Here is a 20,235-nt window from a genome sequence, read left to right on the forward strand (position 1 = left end):
CAATAATATACTAATGACCTATCCAGAGTCTCAGAAAATCTTTTAAGCTTGAATTACATGAAATCTCCGTTCTCAATAATACCTGCCAACTTTGTGGCATGTGTAGAGAGCTGTCAATATTTGCCAGTTCATTTACAGTACTCCATAGCAAATGTGCTCCAAAAAAAATTGTAGTCATTTAAATACATTGCACCATATGCTTCTGATTGAAAAAAAAAAATAATCAACACCCCAAAACAGTACAACAAAATTTCAGTTTATATTTACACACAGGGATTGGAAAATTTATATATAATCATACAGTAAATACAGTGGTTTTGTCCAGTAACCCAACAGGAATTATCAAAATGTCCACAATAGTCAAGGATTTACCTTCTCAATCATAGTTTGTAACCCTCATAATCCACTATGCTCCCCTACATGTTGCATCTCTGTAGGTTGTTCCTTTTGCTTTAATTTCCAAACATTTGTTCTTCAACATTATACTTAGATTAGAAGAGACAGTTCCTTAAGAATCCTAGAGCGCTAGTCCCACCAAAAAAGAGGTCCGTGAGGTTACCACTTGACACTACAATGCATCAGGGAGTAAGATATAGGCAAACCAGTGTAGAATTGGGCAATCTAAGGTTAGTAACCCAGCAGAGGTATAATAGTCTTCTGCCATGTTTAGCTTTAAAAATGCATTCTAGATGGCCTTTCATGAATAATCTGATATTTAAAAAGCAGTTTTTAATGACATCAAGTTTGATTATATGACTTTGCATGAAAGGAAGTCTTGCCCACATTACAATAGTGTATGGAACAGAACACGTTAATATTAATATGTTGGTCCATTTTAATGGCACCACAGTATACAAAATACATTGCTTAAGCAAGTCCCATACTGACCATGGCCCACATGGAGTTCTTTAAATGCATAACCGTGGGAGTGACTCACATCCAAACTAAAACTATATTGACGTGATAAATGTCGATATATATATTTATTTTTCTATATATTTTTTTTTTAACCGCATACAAGAAGACATTGTTTGATGTCCACTTCCAGGAGAAGAGTGCTGATGTACAGATACTTGCCACTTTCAATCTCAATACATTGAGTTCTATAGTAAAGTCTACAAATGTGTCTTTGTCTTCCTAATTCATAGTGCAAAGTCTTCCTGTCTTTTTAATCACTCATTTTAGGTATAACTGAATACTTCATCAATTTGAGCGACACAATATATCAATGTTTTCAACCATTATATCTGCATCATCCTTTTGCCATATTGCAACCGTGTACCAAATGGACCACTGTATATATAAAAGTGGGAATAAATTGACTTTGCATATTACAGTATGAAACAAGCCTTTTTGCATCCAGCAAAATACCAGGATTGTATTCACATTTATTCTGAGAAAATACTTAGCTTTAAGCTAAAAAATAATTTTATATTTTATGCAGGCAATGGTTTTTTTTTTCATTACCTGCGTCTCTTTCGGCATAGAATTCACAACATATTTGTGTTGGAACTGAATGGTTCAACCCTTTCTTATGTTATTCCCTACCTGAGAAATACAGTCTGTTACTTCTTTTGTTGGTGAGGGATAGTCGGGGTGTTTGTTTTCTTTGAAATAATTGTTATCTTGAGGTAGAAAATGTTAAAATATACATTTAAACCAGAAGCACAGTAAAAGTGATGACACAGTTGGTACCTATAACAAAGCTTTAAGGAGACTTGAGTTTAAGATTTACTGTACATATAATAAAGTGGCAAGATGTCAATAAAACACAATAGTGGAATTAGACCTTTTCCTGTGTCAAACTAGAACTTCATTCAAGGTCTGCACTTTAATTTGTAATGCACCGCTCATCTCTGCAAGACTGCAGACAGAAACATACATCTTAAGACCTCTTAACTCTAAGCTCTTGCTTGGATGGCAAGCACCTATGTGGTGCTTGCTTTTATATTTGTAGTGACTGTTGAAGTACATTAGAAAGTAGATATAAGTGTTGTGATAGAAAGTTATGTCTCTGTAGTGTAATTGCTGTATGCCATTGATGAGAGAGAGGTCAAGTGACTGCTCCATTGTCTTCCTGAACTTCCAGCACTCGATTCTTCTTCTTGTTGCTTATGTTTGGCAACAAGTTGTTTGGCTTCTTCTGCATCAAGAAAAGGGCTTTCACCATACGTCTCCTTCAACCAAGTTTTTAGCTAAAGAAGTAAAAAAATAAAAAAAATAAAAAAATAAAAAAAATTATTAAACGAGGCATTACCACTGTCCCAATTGTGTCTTTTAGTAAAGAAGAACACAAATTATGATTAATTTTATATTTTTACACTTAGGGCCTATTCACACGATTGTATATTTGGGTCTGCATTAATTCCACAATTCATTTCAATAGGGCCACAAAGGATGCGGACAGCACACGGTGTTGTCCACATCCATACTTCCATTCCGAGACCCTGCAAAAAAGATACAAGTCCTAGAATAGGCATTTCTATCATAGGGCTGGCCACACCATTCCACAAAAATGCAGAATGCACACGGCTGGGTATCTGTGTTTTGCAGAGCCGCAAAAACGGATAAAGTCAACTGAATGCCCTAAAAGGCATCTGTCAGCAGATTTGTGCCTATGAAAGAGGCTGACCTATTGCATGTGTACTTGGCAGCTGAAGGCATCCGTGTTGGTCCCATGTTCATATGTGCCCCCATTGCTAAGGAAAATTAAGTTTTAATATACGTAAATGAGCCTCTAGGAGCAAGAGGGATGTTTACATTACACGCTGCGGCCATCCAGCTGTTGCAAAACTACAACTCCCAGCATGCCCTTATAGCTGTAGGCTGTGCAGGCATGCTGGAAATTGTAGTTTTGCAACAACTGGAGGGCCGCAGGTTGCGTATTCCTGACCTAGAAGGACCGGTCAATCAAAGTGCAGAGAGCACAGCAGATGCAGAACGAGCAGAGCCCTTATGAGTAATGCCTGCCCCCCCCCCCCCCATTTGCATATATTAAAACTAAATTTGTATCAGCAATGTGGGCACATATGAAAGTGAACAACACAGATACCTTCAGCTGCCAAGCGCACATGCAACAGGTCAGCCAGTTTCATAGGTACAAATCTGCTGACAGATGCCCTTTAAAGGGGCCTTCTGGGATATCAGTAAAGTAATCCTTAAAACACCTTTAATAAAAACATGGTTATACTAAATGCCATACATATTTAACCCCTTAAGGACCAGGCAATTTTTTTGCAAATCTGACCAGTGTCACTTTATGTGTGAATAACTTTAAAACGCCTTGATTTATCCAGGCAATTCTGAGATTTTTTTTCCGTCACATATTGTACTTCATGACAAAATTAAGTAAAAAAAAAATAATTTTTATTTATAAAAAAAATAGCAAATTTACAAAAAAAAAATCTAATTTTCAAATTTCCAAGTTTTAATTTCTCTACTTCTATAATACATACTAATACCTCAAAAAATAGTTATTAATTTACATTCCCCATATGTCTACTCATGTTTGGATCATTTTGGGAATGCCATTTTATTTTTTGGCGACGTTACAAGGCTTAGAAGTTTAGAAGCAAGTCTAACTTTTTCAGAAATTTTCCAAAACCTAACTTTTAAGGACCAGTTCAGGTCTAAAGTCACTTTGTGAGGCTTACATAATAGAAACCACCCCAAAATGACCCCATTTTAGAAACTACACTCCTCAAGGTATTCAAAACTGATTTTACAAACTTTGTTAACCTTTTAGGTGTTCCACAAGAGTTATTGGCAAATGGAGATGAAATTTCAGAATTTCCATTTTTGGGAAAATTTTACAGTAACAAAGCAAGGGTTAACAGCCAAACAAAACTCAATATTTATTGTCCTGATTCTGTAGTTTATAGAAACACGTGGTCGTAAACTACTGTACGGGCACACGGCAGGGCACAGAAGGAAAGGAACACCATATGGTTTCTGAAAGGCAGATTTTGCTGGACTGGTTTATTTACACCATGTCCCATTTGAAGCCCCCTTAATGCACCCCTAGAGTAGAAACTCCAAAAAAAAAGTGACCCCATTTTGGAAACTACAGGATAAGGCGGCAGTTTTGTTGGGACTATTTTTAGGGTACTTATGATTTTTGGTTTCTCTATATTACATTTTTGTGAGGCAAGGTTACAAAATATTTAAATTCTGAAATTTCATCTCCATTTGCCAATAACTCTTGTGGAACACCTAAAGGGTTAACAAAGTTTGTAAAATCAGTTTTGAATACCTTGAGGGGTGTAGTTTCCAAACTGGGGTCACTTATATGGAGTTTATACTCTAGAGGTGCATCAGGGGGGCTTTAAATGGGACATGTCCAGCAAAATCTGCCTTCCAAAAACCGTATGGTGTTCCTTTCCTTGTGCGCAATGCCGTGTGCCCGTTCAGCAGTTTACAACCACATATAGGGTGTTTCTGTAAACTACAGAATCAGGGCAATAAATATAGAGAGTTTTATTTGACTGCTAACCCTTGCTTTGTTAACGGGAAAAATTTATAAAAATGGAAAATTTGGCAAAAAATAGCTGTTTTTTTTTTTTTACTGTTCATCTGAGGGGTTAGGTCATGTGGTATTTTTATAGTTCAGGTTCTTACGGACGAGGCGATACCTAATATGTATACTTTTATTTTTTGGAAAAAAAAATAATAAACATTTGGTTTTAGTGTCTCCAAAGTCTGAGAGCCATATTATTATTTTTTCTGGGCGATTGTCTGTAGCCAAATAGAAATAAAAATTGAGGAAAGGGGATTATAAATTTAGTACTCCATGGAAGTGTGGTACTCCCTGAAGCAACCGTCAATGCAGAGGCCAAGATGATCGGGGCACGTGTCACACTGAGTGGTGATGTCCTTCTGTATCCCCCTCCTGTGATACACTGCACTTTTTTTGTGACTGTCCCTTCTTTCCAGTATGGGGAACCACACCTGGAAAGCGTTGGCCAGGGACGATCCAGGCGCCTCCAGTTCCCGAGGTACTCCGACCTGCTCTTTCCAGGTCAGAAAAGATCAGGGCCTTGAGAACTGCCTCATAGAACTGCAGGAATTTCCCTGTGTTGCCAGCGCTCCGAGACAGCACAAAAGAGTTGTACAAAGCAACCTGTACCAAGTAGACCGCAACTTTTTTGTACCATGCCCGGGTTTTGCGCATGTCGTTATATGGCTTGAGGACTTGATCAAAGAGATCAACTCCTCCCATATACAGATTGTAGTCCACTATACAATCGGGCTTGAGGACCGTTGCCGCAATACCTTGTACAGAGACAGGGGTGATGCAGTTACCGTGAATTGTGAACAATACAAGGACATTCCTCTTGTCCTTATATCTGACCAGCAACAGGTTTCCACTGGTAAGGGCACGGGTCTCACCCCTGGGGATAGGTACCTGGAGGGAATGGGTAGGGAGGCAGAGTTGAATTTTCCGCACAGTCCCACAAGCGGACGTGGATCTGGCGTCGAGGGACTGGGATACTAGTATAAAAGTTATCCACGTACAGGTGGTAACCCTTATCTAGCAGTGGGTGCATAAGGTCCCACACAAGTTTCCCGCTAACACCCAGAGTGTGGGACATTCTGGGGGTTCAATACGGGAATCTCGCCCGTCATACACATGAAACTTGTAAGTGTACCCTGAGGTACTCTCACAAAGTTTGTACAGCTTCACGCCATACATCGCACGCTTATAGGGAACATACTGGTGGAAAATGAGTCTCCCCTTGAAAGCAATGAGACACTCGTCAACAGCGACCTCCCTTCTAGGTACATAGGCCTCCAAAAATTTGGCTCTGAAGTGATCGATCACCTCGGGGGGGACATGTTGCCTTATAGTTAAGTCATATTCAGTGAAGCCCACTGTGCGAATCTGGATTCCTGGTTGGCCAACAAAGTCAGGATTTACGGGCTCAAAATCCTCTGGGGTACACCAGACAAGTTCACTGGTAGGGGGCTCAGGTGGACTTATCTGGTGGGCCGGAAAACTAGTACGAGCCCTAGGGCTGCTCACTAGTGTGGGCCACAGGGTCCCTGGCATGGGCATTCCCTGGCTCCGGCCTGGGGCTCATCATCACTAGATGATGAGGAGGACGCGGATGACAAGAGGAAAGTGGGAACATCCTCGTCCTCACAGGGGCTCTCAGAGTCGGAGACAAGCAGGGCGTATACCTCCCCGCCCAAGAACGTCTGGCGGGCCATAGGTGAGTGTGTGCGTGTGTGGAAAACTTTATTTAGTGTGCGTGTGTGTGAGGGGACGGGTGTTCACGTTCACTTATAAACCTAACAGAACTAAAGTTTAGTTTATTTAACAAAATTAAAAAAAATAAAAGCCCCAAAAATAAATAAAAAATTATTAAAACTCGCTAATCAGCATCGCTAACAGTGACCGGACGCTAAGAGTGCCGGCCACAGTCAGCGCACGCACACAAAGAAAAAAGCGCTTGCGCCCCAAAAAAATGTGTGTGTGTATGTGTGTGGAGGGGAAGGGGAGGCAGGCTGCAGCACCCCTGGGACGTCTTGGGTCGCACAGCTCAGACACCCGATCAGGGTGAAGCCCAAAAAAATAAAACCTTTTTTTTCCCCCTAAAACTGTCCCTCAGTCTCCCTGCCTAATCTAACCTTTCCCTAAGCCTGTCCCGGCAAACTTTTGAGTGCCATATGGCACTATGGTGGCTCACGTGGGGGTGCTGGGCTCAGAGGTAGACGGACGGGCTCCTTTCTCCTGGCTCCACGGAAGCAGTGTGGCGGAGGAGAGCAGAGCTGGGGGAAGTTAACCCCCGCATGCCCATCCAGCCAATAGGATGCGATCCTGAGAGGTGATGTTACCGCCACTTCTCAGGATCTAAGGATGGTAATTGGTGGTGTATTATCACACCACTGATCACCATCCTATTCCGGGTTATCTGGTCACCGGAGACCCGAATGACCTGGAAACGCAGCAAACCGTAGGTCTGAATTTTTTCTCATTTTCCTCTTCTAAAACCTTGATGCGTCTTATCGGCACATGCATCGTATAAGGTGAAAAATACATTACTTACTTTATTCTATGGGACAGTATGATTACAATAAAATACCAAATATGTATAGTTTTATTAGCTTTTTTCACACTTTTTGCAGAATTTTAGCACTGCTGCACCCCCAAGTGTGTGCAAAAAATAATAATATTTGTGTGAGTTGTGGATCTCCAAGTCTGAATGCACTTCTATAATCCCATCCGGTCCAGAAATGCTTTTAATTAGTGTGATACACGTATTTGAGTTTTCTCTTCCTCTCATTGGATACCTAACTAACAGCACACAGAGTAGGTCTGTTCTCCTGAAGTTAGATGCCCAATGACATAGAGATAGATATTAAATTAAGTAGGTTCCAGTCTGCATTGAGGTAACTTTGCTGTAGTGGGTGGGCACAGATATTTTTTGATCAAAATATATTTGCCAAGAACCTCATATGTATCATATAAAATGTGGTTTTATAATAGAGAGTTTGCATTTAGGGTCTTGAAAGTACTGTTATGTTTAGTGTTTTTCTCTACAACATGGGCTACCAGGTAAGGTCCAGGAAACCTTATGGTTCCAATAAGAGTGCCTCAGGGGGTTCCCCAAAATTTTTTAAAATTATATTAGAAAAAGCTCACATAAGATAGACTGAGGTCTCATCAAATAATACATGACGCCTAACATACAGATGCAGAAAGTGCCAATGCAATTACTAATAAACTTAAGTCTATGTCTATAGCTTGTACCCAAAACAACTGGGAAGCTTTTAAAAAATGTAATGCTTTGGGCCCATTAATTTATTTTATTTTATTTTTTTCATTTAGCAATACTACCGCACAAGCCCACCACAGAAATGGTGTAGAACAAAATGAAGGAAGTGGAAAACCCCAATTATTTTCATCCATTCATAGAGTGAATTAAAAGACTGGGAAAAAAAACTGTACAAACAATTCTTCACGGTTGACATCATTCAATGTTGGACTAACACATTTACACTGTCTAGATGGAATAAATTACAATTTGAAACTTAAAGGGCGCAAATAAGTTTCAGAAATTAGGCTTTTTGTACGATTCATACATATTATATACAATAAGCCTGCTGGAGAAGACCAAGTCTGTGTGTGAGGTAATGATTGAGAAAATGCCTTGCACAGATATGGGCATCAACATGTGAGAGGTGCACCCAAAAAGAAAACGGTAATAACTAGCAGTGGCTAAAATCACTACTATTTTAAATTAGTGTACAACATTGAAAGAAAAAAGTAAATGAAAAAGGAGCCGATAAACTACATAAGACATGAAAGGAGACTGAAAATCAAAGCTTCTCAAACTGGGTTCCAGGGTGACTCAGAGTACCACCAAAAAATTATAAGGATTCCCCAAGATGAAAAGGACAATGAATCCATTACATTGGGGCCTTGTTGGCAGTTTGGAATATAAATATATATTTTTTTTATACAGAGACAATTTTCCAACTACCCTACTATTTACTCAGATAATAAGTCTCTACTCTTAGGAGGGCACTCTGTAGACATGGGGATGTGAATGTTCATTTGGAGCACAGCTTGCACGTACCCAACACACAATGTCAGTTCTTAAGACCAGCTGTGGGTAATAAAAGGGCATCTCTCAGCATATCTGTACCCATAAAACTGGCTGACCTGTTGCATGTGCATTTGGCAGTTGAAAGCATCTGTGTGGTTCCCATGTTCATATGTGCCCACATTGCAAAAAAATTGCAATAGGGAAATTGCCGTTACCCCTTGAGATTAAGCTCCCTCTGCAACTGCTGCTCCCTCTCCACTCTGATTGACAGGGCCAGGCAGGCATGAACATGTTTACACTGCCTGGACCTGTCGATCAAAGTTCAGAGGGCGTGGCAGTTAAAAACAGAGCAGAGTCTCTAGGTTTAATGGCAATGCCCCCATTTCTCCTAGAGGCTCATTTGCAAATATTAAAACTTCATTTTTCTCAGCAATGTGGGCACATAAGAACATGGGACCAACACAGATGCCTTCAGCTGTCATGCACACATGCAACAGGTCAGCCAGTATCATAGGTACAAATATATAATTTTGCATAGTACCCGCCTCCAAAACAGCCTCCGGCAGCGCTAGAGACAACCCATCTGTGCCAGTGACGTCATTGGGCTCACTGTTAGGCGGAAGTATCCGCTTAGCATAGTGATGAGAAGCTCGGTACATCACCGGCACAAAACAAATTGCGCTGTGCAATGCAGCGTGACAAAGGGGAGAACTGGAGCAAGGCAATGCTCCTATTTTCCATTCATAAGTAGTCTATAAATAAAGAGCAGCTTATAACCAAGAATCGACCCTGAACCTGGAAAAAACTAATTAGGGGATCATGATAACAAAAACGAAGTGAGTGAGCTTTGTCACTCAGTGGCGGTTCCTATGCACACAGGGCTGTTGTCAGCCACTGCCTATTAGGCTGTGCCATAGGCCAGTTTCAGACTGTGCAGGGACAGACCCCCAGCCAGTTATCCCCAGCTGTACTTTTAGCCATAAACTGTTAGCAGGAATCAGAGAAGAATGGCATAACAGTCATAAGAATAGATGCCCCAGAATTGCTATTACATGAGCGATGCAAGTAGTCACTAAAACAGAGACATCAGGAGAGGCGACGGTGCTCTTTAAAGTGTACCAAACCTTTCAACAAGCTTTATATTAATCAATAGTACATTGTGGGACATGAGAAATAATACTATTTCTCGCCATTAAATCACTTGTATTTGGTATTTTTGGACAGTTTTCCCCTCTGAATGCTGAATATCTAGTTTGCAGTTCTCCCAGATTTGTTGGGTGGAGATTAGCTGCCATCCACCAGACAGAAATCAGAGGAGATTCAGATTCCTAACCTTCTCTTAGTCATAAACAGTCCCAACGTCATGGAGGACATTGTAGGAAGGTGTTGATGTGGATGTGAATACAGCACTTGGGCTCAGATATAAACTTCAAATGCAATAGTCTGTTTGTGTGTGTTTCACTCAGCTCCTGCTCCCTCCTCATCCCTCCACAGACTTGTACTGACATGTGTAATACCTGATCCTTCTGTGAGCTGCACACATTGTGGTTGGGTTTAAAGCATCTTTCAAAAAGAAAAGCATTTAGCAAGGGGAAGGAGGATGGTAAATGGTAAACGGCTAATAACATAGGATGTAGAAATTTCTGATAAGATATATTACAAATTTTGTTATTGTCGCTTGTACTATTGATTTTTAAAAAATGGTGAGAAAAGTGACCATCAAAAGACCCATTTTCCCCCCTGTATTCCATTGGTCATAACTTTTTTATTTTGTATTTAGCTGTGTGAGACCTTGATTATTGCTAGACAAAAGGGGGGTGGGGTTAGGGGTAGAAAAAATACCCTACACCTATATCAATACTGCCTCTGAACCGTGCGGCCATATGCAGGAGTTCAGTGTGTCATACTTTTTTATTTTGTAAAACAAATTGAAAATGATAGTTCATGGTGAGTGTCAAAAATATATTAGATATTCACCGCTTGTGCTAGTCATTATCACTATTACAGCAGTGTGTATCAGAGAAGCATAGAGAAGCAGTCTGCATGTTTTAGGCTGAACATCCAGTATGGACAGAATGGGAACAGTGTAAAATGGCAACTTTATTGATGTGTGTGGGAAGGGGGGGGTTGGGGGTTCAAATGTTTATTGTGACTTGACAATGTGATCCTCACACTGGTAAAGGTCTGAGTCATGGCATCAATGAATAGCTCAGTTAGGCACAAATGAGTAATTAGACGAGCAAGAACTCATCTTTTCATTCATTTTCGAGGAAAAAAGACATCATACATCAAGCAAGTATGCTGTCTTATGGGAGATAGAGAAGGGGAGAGATAACATGCACAGAAGTCCATGCAACCCTCCTCCAGAGGATATGTACAGTAATACGGGAGAAACATCCTATGTTACTCGTGTGCAGCTGTCCCCCATCTCCTACTTCAGACTAGCTGACATCTCATGCAATTGAAGGGGGAGGGCTGCTTTAGCCCTTCATATCTCAGGATGTGTATCAGCTAGAGGTATGATCCTGATCTTGTTGGAAAGCTGACAATCTAAGATTTTAAACCATAAGTAGTGCTGAACTACATACAAAGATAAAGCCTTTAGAAATCAGGTCCATAGTGAAACCTTCAGGTATTGCAGCTCCAATGGGACACATTTCTAAAGACTCTAACCTGCCATGTATTATGGCTAATGCTGTGATCTTGTCAGTTTTAAAACAAGACTAAAATCATGACTATATAAGATATAGTCCTCATAATTCTCCCCCCCCCCCCCCCCCAGCAGAACTGATTACCTCCATAGCCAAAGGGTTGGAGAAGAGCCTCACAACACACTAAATTCCAGCACTTGTATACACTACACATTGGTGAGCACTCCTGTAAGAATGCTCAGCCGTTATGGTATATCATAGGTAGGATGGCATCATTACCTTCTATTGTAGAGCAGACTTACTAGTAGTATATACAGGGCGGCCGATGAAAAAGTAGTAGTATGACAAGATAAATGAGCAAGTGGATTTTATTTTTTTTAATTACCCGCAAGTCACAAAAAATGCTAAAAGCAGTCCCCGTTCGTGTATCTTTGGGCATTTTGGATTATGTTGGCCGATATGGCTTGCAGCTCTTCAGCAGCGATGCTGCGGATAGTGTTTGTGATGTCTACCTTGAGTTCATCCAGGGCAGGAATGGCCAATCTGCGGCTCTCCAGCTGTTTTAAAACTACAATTCCCACCATGCCCTGTTGTAGGCTGATAGCTGTAGGCAGTGAGGGCATGTTGGGAGTTGTTGTTTTGCAACAGCTGGAGAGCCGCTGTTTGGCCATCCTTGATACAGGGGATGTGGATTGTTCGTGTACACTTTGTTTTAAATTTTCCCTCAGATAAAAATCGCATGTGTACAAGTTTGGGGAAGGTGGGGGCCACAACCCCTTGCTCACAGTTCGCTCTTCCGTAACCAGTTCATGAACCCATGCCAATTAGTTCCCTGCAGTGTGGCATGTTTTCCCATCTTGTTGGAAAAGGCGGGACATTTTTTCTTCTGCTCATCACTGTTGATGAGCTGCAAGCAGTATCAGCCAACATAATCTGATGTGCCCAAAGATGCATAGACGTAAATGGGGATACCTTTCAGCATCTTTTGTGACTTTTGGGTAATTAAGAAAAAAAAGAAAAAATCTTGTCATACTATCGCTGGAGGCGGGCTACTTTTTCATGGGCCACCCTGTATAATGAGGCCACACCCTCTCACCTGCTCTGCAGGTGGAGACAACCAGTCCTACTCACATTTTAGGACAGGTTGCTTGCAGCCATTGTAAATCCTTTCTGGAGAGCCCTTTAACCTGCAGCACAGGTGCAGGACTACATTCAGTGGGATCCCGAACAATCAGTCAGTCATCAGAGGACTAATCAAAAGAAAGGTGATTTTTTTTTTTTTTTTAAACCAAACTATTCCTTTGGGACAATCTGATAGTACCAAGTGCTTTTGTGATGAAAGCGCTCATGTTTTAAGAAGGCATTGTTGTGATCCAAGAAGCATACTACAAAATAACTATACTGTAATGGTTTTAAGTCACAACTTGTAATGTAGCATTAGTGGAAATAAATAAAGGATAAGACGGACTGAACTACCAATGATATCTGAGAGACAGCAGTCAAGAAAAAAGTAAACTGCCGATAAGAGTGACAATGGACTATAACACACAATGTAATGCAGGATAAGTGAAGACAGTTATTCATTATTCTGCCCTTATTAAACCCTTGATTCTTAACAGAAACATGTACTTTAGTTAGACAGAATTTAATGGTGAGGGAGGGGGAAGCAAATTATTTTGGTCCTAAAGTGGATTTTTTGTGCCTAATGGAAATGAGTCAGCATTTAAACATAGATTTCCACAGTTGACTACTGAAGTTGCCTGTAGACTTCTTTTGCATTTTGCCTTTCCTGTACAATACATAATTTAATCTTACATGTCAAAAAGCATTAAAGAGGTAAAAGGTGTTCTCTTAAGTTATTTACACTTTGTGCTAAGCACGTCTTACTAATAAAGTACATGCTATGTTTACTTACGTGATGGACATCATGTTTTCCAAAGTCTTCAAGTTGCTTCTGAAAACCCATGTTGGGGTTGGCACACGTTCTTGCTCCCCTAACAGCAGCCAACGCATCTTCCCAACCCAAATCTGTGATTGTCATAACATAGGCTACTACCAAAGTAACACTTCTGGACACACCTGCCAAACTTAGAAAAAAAAAATAAAAAAATCATGGGAGTGAAAAAGAAATTGATGTCACAGAGATTAAGGACAGTGAATTTCAGTCTGGTATCCATTTGCAATTACTGATCTTGATGTTCTATTTCTTTTACTACTGCTACTAGAAATATCATTTTAGCAAAATATAGCATTAACAGTTTCTAAAAATTTCCAAATACAAATTAGAACAAAAAAAAATAAAAAATCTGTTTATGTCGATGATCAAAATGGGGTTATGGTTGGCCATTCTAAAGTAAATTAATATTCTAAGGGGAATAGAAGTCTATTCAATAAGCAAGATGGCACCGCATGTTTCAGCCACCAATGCGCATGTACTGCCCTCCACAGTAGATGGGCTGGACACTACAGAAATTATGAGAACGCTTGCTGCATCTCTGCGATTGGTGGCACCACTGACTGGCATGCAATATTCAAAGCAGTTCATTGTGACAGTCCGCCTCATAGGCTGCGTAACAGTAAGTCCTGCCTATTTATGCTTCCTACACCCCCTGACTTGCACTCTATATGCATATGGTCTAGGAGGTCATAGATACACTGCTAGTGTCTATGACTGATGCTGTCTCACCGATGTACTGTAGCTTGGTTTGATTAGTCTTTATGGGGATAGGATCTGCATATCAGTACACGGACAACCTGCTCGCATGACATATCCATCTGGACTCTATATTCTGTTTTAACCTTCCTAATGCCACTGTAGACAGGATGTTCTCTCTTTTTCACCTCTATAAATGTTGTGTCTAAATATATGTGATCTCCTATGTGACAATGAGGCTACAGCTTGCTTTCTTGTAATGACCGACATTTGTACTTTACTGGGGGATAGGGGGTGTCTTGTAGAAACGTGCCTTTCTTGCATATATTATGTGATGACAGTACAATATGTGAATACCATTATATGCTGCTATTTTATTCCTGTATTGACTGTACTGGTGCTACCAGCCCATTTTTAGCACTGGTTTATTATTGTGTATAGCCTTTATATGGCTGACAAAATTCCAGTGTATTTGTACTTTTTTCTCTGTGTATCATGTTATATTTACTTTCCATAGCAATTTATGTATTCCATGCGAGTCTAGTTTCACGTTTCTGTTTACCTCACTGTATCCACCATAGTTGGATACTGATGTTCGTCTCCAGACCCTACCCCTATAATGGGATCCTGACAGTTTCTGGCACAAGTGCCAGGTTTCGGCTAGACAAAAACCTCTGCATGCACTGGTTTTTGTCAGGCCGAAATCCAGCACTCATGCCGGAACCTGGCCCGATCCCAAGCAGATCCGATTATAGTCAATGGGGATGGTGGTGAAAGGCAGTATCTGGCTATGCCAGAGACGGAACTCTAGAAGGCTCCTCTGCTGAAACAGCATGCCAGATCAGGTAAATGGAGATGTGAAACGAGACTTAGGCCATCACAAATTCTGGTTTTCACAAAGGTTGCGCCTTCAGTTTTTATCATGGCAATTTGCAATAACTTGACATTGTTATTAAGAGAGTTCAGATTATTTGCAAAGTCATTCCTTGCAACAAAAAGAAACTTACAAAATTTACAAATTTCTGTCCTGCCACAAAATGACCTACTGTACTAGCATAATTTCAATAATCTTCTTGTCACCTTAGGAGAAAAAAAGTTAACGAGGACAAGGCAGCTGATATCTCTGTCAAGCTGACTGAATTAAAAGAAGAGCAGACTAGTTACTATAAGGCCCCTTTCACACGAGCGTGACGGATTAGGTCCGGATGCGTTCAGGGAAACTCGCACCATTTTGCAAGCAAGTTCAGTCAGTTTTGTCTGTGACTGCGTTCAGTTTTTTTCACTCGGGTGCAATGCGTTTTGATGTGTTTTTCACGCGCGTGATAAAAAACGGAATGTTTACAAACATCATCTCCTAGCAACCATCAGTGAAAAATGCATCGCACCCGCACTTGCTTGCGGATGCAATGCGTTTTTCGCGCAGATCCATTTACTTCTATGGGGCCAGGGATGCGTGAAAAATGCAGAATATAGAACATGCTGCGATTTTCACAAAATCTTCTGGAGGATGGCCTGGTGTTAAGAAGGGGGCCAAAGAAGCCACTCTTCTCCAAGAAAAACAAACAGACTGCCATTCTGCAGGAAGTACAGGGATTGGACTGCAAAGGATCGGGGTAAAGTTATTTTCTCTGATGAAATTCAGACAATTTGGGACATGTGAAAAAAAAATTGTCCAGAGAAGTCATGTGTTATGCCAACAGCAAAGCATCCCAAGACCATTCATGTGTGGGGTTGCTTCTTATGCAATAGAGTGATCTCAATTTTGCCTAAGAAAACAGCCATAAATAAAGAATGATATTAAAACATCCTCCAAGAGCAACGATCCAGAAGCAATTTGGTGATGAAAAATGCTTTTTCCAGTACGATGGAGCATTAGATCACAAGGCAAAAAATTTGTGGCTACGTGAACAAAACATTAAAATTTTGGGTCCATGGCCAGGAAACTCCCCAGATCTGAATCCCAGAATCTGGGATTCAGAACCTGTAGCCAATCCTCAAAATGCAGGTGAGCTAACACAGAAATTATTATAAAACTCCAAGCAATTATTATGCAAGAACTGGTTGACATGTGTCAAGATTTGGCCCAGGAGCTGATACCCAACATGCCAGGGGGAATTGCATAAGTCTTGAAAAAGAAGGGTCAACACTGGAAATACTGAGACTTTTGCATAAATTTGATGTATTTGGCAATAAATAAAAAATAACTTATGAAATGCTTATTACTGTACTTCAGTATATCGTAGAAACAGCTGACAAAAAGATCAGAAAAAAACCCTCAAATTTGTGTAATTCTCAAAACCTTTGGCCATATATCTCTGCAGCTTAAAAAAGGTTTTTTAATATTAGCCTGAACTTTGATTCTATTTGTACATTATGCACACGTTGGATTAATAAACATTGTGTGTTGACTTCTATTAGAGTAATATAATAAAATTAATATTGGCGGAAATTTATCAAGACTAGCGTTGCCATACACCAGTCTTGATCCCCTGTCCACTGGAGTAGGATGTGTTTACTGCATTTTTCGCCTCATAAGATGCATTTTTTCCCCCACTATGGAAGCACTCATTCGTACCGGAGGACCGGGAAGCGGTGAAGGCTCTATACTCACCGCTTTATGGTCCTCGGCTGTGTTGTGGCTGCGCACAGCATGAGGGCGCTCAGGGTCACAGCACAGCCAGCAGCAGAATGAAGAGGATCGCGCTGGAGGAAAGGAGCGGCGGCGTCCGGAGCAGGAGAGCCAAGTGATTTTTTAAGCATGAGGCAATGGGGGCTGATGTGAGGTCATGGGGACTGATCTGAGACAATGGGAGCTCATCAGGGGGGCTGATATGAGGCAATGGGGGCTGATATGAGGCAAAGGGGGCTGATATGAGTTGTATGGGGCTCTTATCTGAGGTCTGATTGGTTGTCATTCATATTGTGGTCTGAGTTGAGGTCTGATTGGGGGTCTGATCTGAGGTCTTATTAACATTGGGGGTCTTATTGGGGTTGCCAGCTGAGGTCTGATTAACATTAAGGGTCTGAATGGTGGTCTGACCTGAAGTCTAATGAAAACTTTTTTTTTTTTTTTTTACTGTCCTCCTCTAAAACCTAGGTGCATCTTATGGGCCAGTGTGTCTTATACCGGTGAAACTCGAAAAATTTGAATATTGTGCAAATTTCATTTATTTCAGTATTGCAACTTAAAGGGTGAAACTAATATATGAGCTAGACTCATTACATGCAAAGCGAGATATTTCAAGCCTTTATTTGTTATAATTTGGATGATTATGGTTTACAGCTTATGAAACCCCTAAGTCACAATTTTGAGGTACCCTTTGCTCAGGGGGTATGGATTAATTAGCTGACTAGAGTGTGACACTTTGAGCCTAGAATAATGAACCTTTTCACAAAATTCTAATTTTAAGCTGCATTAATGCAATTCCTTTTAATTTGCGATACTGAAATAAATTGACTTTTGCACAATATTCAAATTTTTCGAGTTTCACCTGTATGGAGAAAAAATACAGTTATTTATTAAGACATCTCACCCTCTGCGCACTAGAAAAATTCAAATCTATAGTATATACTATATCTACTATGCTATAGTACATACTATATCAAAAGCTATAGTAAATCCAGTGGGCCTTGATAGTCTCTGCGCCCTTCCACTAAACCTCTACCCCTTTCTCTCCATGTTAGAAAAGTGGCAAATTATAGTGCAAATATGGTGTGTTACATAATTTGCGGCTTTTTAACACCACAAAAATGGCATAAACACATTGATAAATGACCCTCATTTTATTTAAAGTTGTTCCTAAAGGTTTGATAAGGCACATACCAGTGGACAAGGCATCCTTCACCTTTCAGCCGACACTCATGGATAAATGCTGTGCTTTCTTTAAAATGTTGTATTCTAGAAAATATCCAAATAAAAACGTATGTTACTAGGGGCTACACAAAGACATGAAAGTTGCATTATGTTAACTAATACATTTGGCTTTTTATTAAATGCATCACAAAAATGAACACTGAAAACCAAAACTAGAATTCCAAGCTTGCCCGATACAAGGACACTTTCCTCAAGTGGGTTTTCAAAGAAACAAATGAGCTGAAATGATAAAAACGGCACCAAATGAGGTTTGGTATGATTGAAAAGCTTTCTTTATGGTTAATCAATGCTTCACTTCTGTGGTCCTTAAAGAGGACCTGTCACATCTGCTGACACGCCTGTTTTAATAGCTACTTGCATTCCCCATGTAATAACAATTCTGGAGAATCTATTTTTATGGCTCTATGTTGTTCCATTTCTTTATTATTTCTACTAGAAGTTAAGAATGAATTACTAGCAGTCTGCAGTAAGGGTACAGAGGGGAGGTAACCAGTTGGGGGGGTGTCTTTGCCCAGTCTCCAACTATCCAGTCATTGCTGCCATTGCTAGACTGTGCAGGGACACACCTCCAACTAGTTACCACCCCTCTGTACCCTTACTGAAGGCTGCTAGTAATTCATTCTTAACTTCTAGTAGAAATAATAAAGAAATGGAACAACATAGAGCCATAAAAATAGATGCTCCAGAATTGTTATTACATTGGGAATGCATGTGGTTATTAAAACAGGCATGTAAGAAGTGGTGACAGGTCCTCTTTAACAACAACCATGCTGTTGCTTGTTCCTCTAGGTGTCATTGTACATTGCACCATTACTACAGTATTTTATGTTGCTAGAACATTGTGACTTTATACACCCTTCTATATACAGCTTTTTTAGTCCCATTAAGCTTATAGTACATTGTTATAGTGTACCAATAGAGATTATATATTTATTTTATACACCCACATACTCATACAGTGCCTTGAAAAAGTATTCATATCGCTTGAACTTTTCAACATTACACCCACAAATGTAAATATATTTTATTAGGATTTTATGTGATCGACAATACAAAGTAGTAAGTATATACTGAGGGCTCATGCACATGACCGTATGTATTTTGTAGTCCTTAAAATACTGATCCGCAAAATAAACAAATGACATCCGTGTGGCATCCATATTGCATTGTTTTGGGGTTATTTGCGGATCTATTGTAACAATGCCTGCCCTTGTCCGCAAAACGGACAAGAATAGGACATGTTCTATTTTTTTACAGAACGGACATGCAGAAGTTTTTGTCCGGCCGCCTCTCGGTATGTTTGCCGTGCTGCGGCCGGACCTCCAGCCCGCCCCCATTATAGTGAATGGGGTTAGAGCGCATATCCGGCGGCACGGTGGGCTGGCGTTAGCACGGATCCAGCAGGCTGTTACCCCGCTGGAGCAGCCTACCGCAAGAGTGAAAGTAGCGTTAGATGGCTAACCAATTCCATTTAAATCAGCGGGTTCAGCTTGCACTGACCTGTTCCCAACCGCCTAATAAATATACATCAGCAGTCAGATATTTAAAGACAGTGCTGCTCGTAAGCGCAGCGGGCGCCATAAAAACAGCAGGCACCCTGTGGCTAAGTGGCTAATGTTTTAACGTTGATCGCACACATTTAACCCATCAGATGCTCTGATCAAATGTGCCAATGGCATCTGGAAGCTCAAAACCCAGGAGTGCACGTGCTTCTGGCTGTGCAACGGCTCCCCCTAGCGGGGATCATGGAGCCAGATGTTGTGTGTGACAGCCTCAGTTCTCTTGAATGATCAAAGGCTGCTGCAGCTATATTTTTTCAAAAAAATTCCATTTTTCACTTTTGGTTGTAAATTTTTTTTTTTAAAACGACATCTATATATAAATTTTTCTCTAAATTTATTGTTCTACATGTCTTTGATAAAAAAAAAAAATGTTTGGGTAAAAAAAAAAAATGGTTTGGGTAAAAGTTATAGCGTTTACAAACTATGGTACAAAAATGTGAATTTTCGCTTTTTCAAGCAGCTCTGACTTTCTGAGCACCTGTCATGTTTCCTGAGATTCTACAATGCCCAGACAGTAGAAAACCCCCACAAATGACCCCATTTCGGAAAGTAGACACCCTAAGGTATTCGCTGATGGGCATAGTGAGTTCATAGAACTTTTTATTTTTTGTCACAAGTTAGCGGAAAATGATGATTTTTATTTAAATTTTTTTTTTTCTTACACAGTCTCATATTCCACTAACTTGCGACAAAAAATAAAAAATTCTAGGAACTCGCCATGCCCCTCACGGAATACCTTGGGGTGTCTTCTTTCCAAAATGGGGTCACTTGTGGGGTAGTTATACTGCCCTGGCAATTTAGGGGCCCAAATGTGTGAGAAGTACTTTGCAATCAAAATGTGTAAAAAATGGCCTGCGAAATCCGAAAGGTGCACTTTGGAATATGTGCCCCTTTGCCCACCTTGGCTGCAAAAAAGTGTCACACATCTGGTATCGCCGTACTC

The 20,235-nt window shown here is 40.4% G+C and overlaps 1 protein-coding gene across 2 annotated transcripts in view; it reads right to left on the minus strand.

The window, feature by feature from the left end:
- Positions 1-235: 235 nt before the first annotated feature.
- Positions 236-20,235, minus strand: part of DUSP22 (dual specificity phosphatase 22) — a 65,321-nt gene continuing 45,321 nt past the window's right edge. For both annotated transcript variants that reach the window (XM_044292817.1, XM_044292818.1), the window contains 3 exons: positions 17,680-17,754; positions 13,119-13,290; positions 236-2,195 (listed from right to left, as the gene is read on the minus strand). In XM_044292817.1, coding sequence (XP_044148752.1) covers positions 2,007-2,195; positions 13,119-13,290; positions 17,680-17,754 — 436 coding nt within the window. In that variant the 3' untranslated portion in view covers positions 236-2,006. The remainder of the gene's footprint in view (positions 2,196-13,118; positions 13,291-17,679; positions 17,755-20,235) is intronic.

Source organism: Bufo gargarizans, chromosome 5, assembly GCF_014858855.1.
Source record: "Bufo gargarizans isolate SCDJY-AF-19 chromosome 5, ASM1485885v1, whole genome shotgun sequence".
NCBI lineage: Eukaryota > Metazoa > Chordata > Amphibia > Anura > Bufonidae > Bufo > Bufo gargarizans.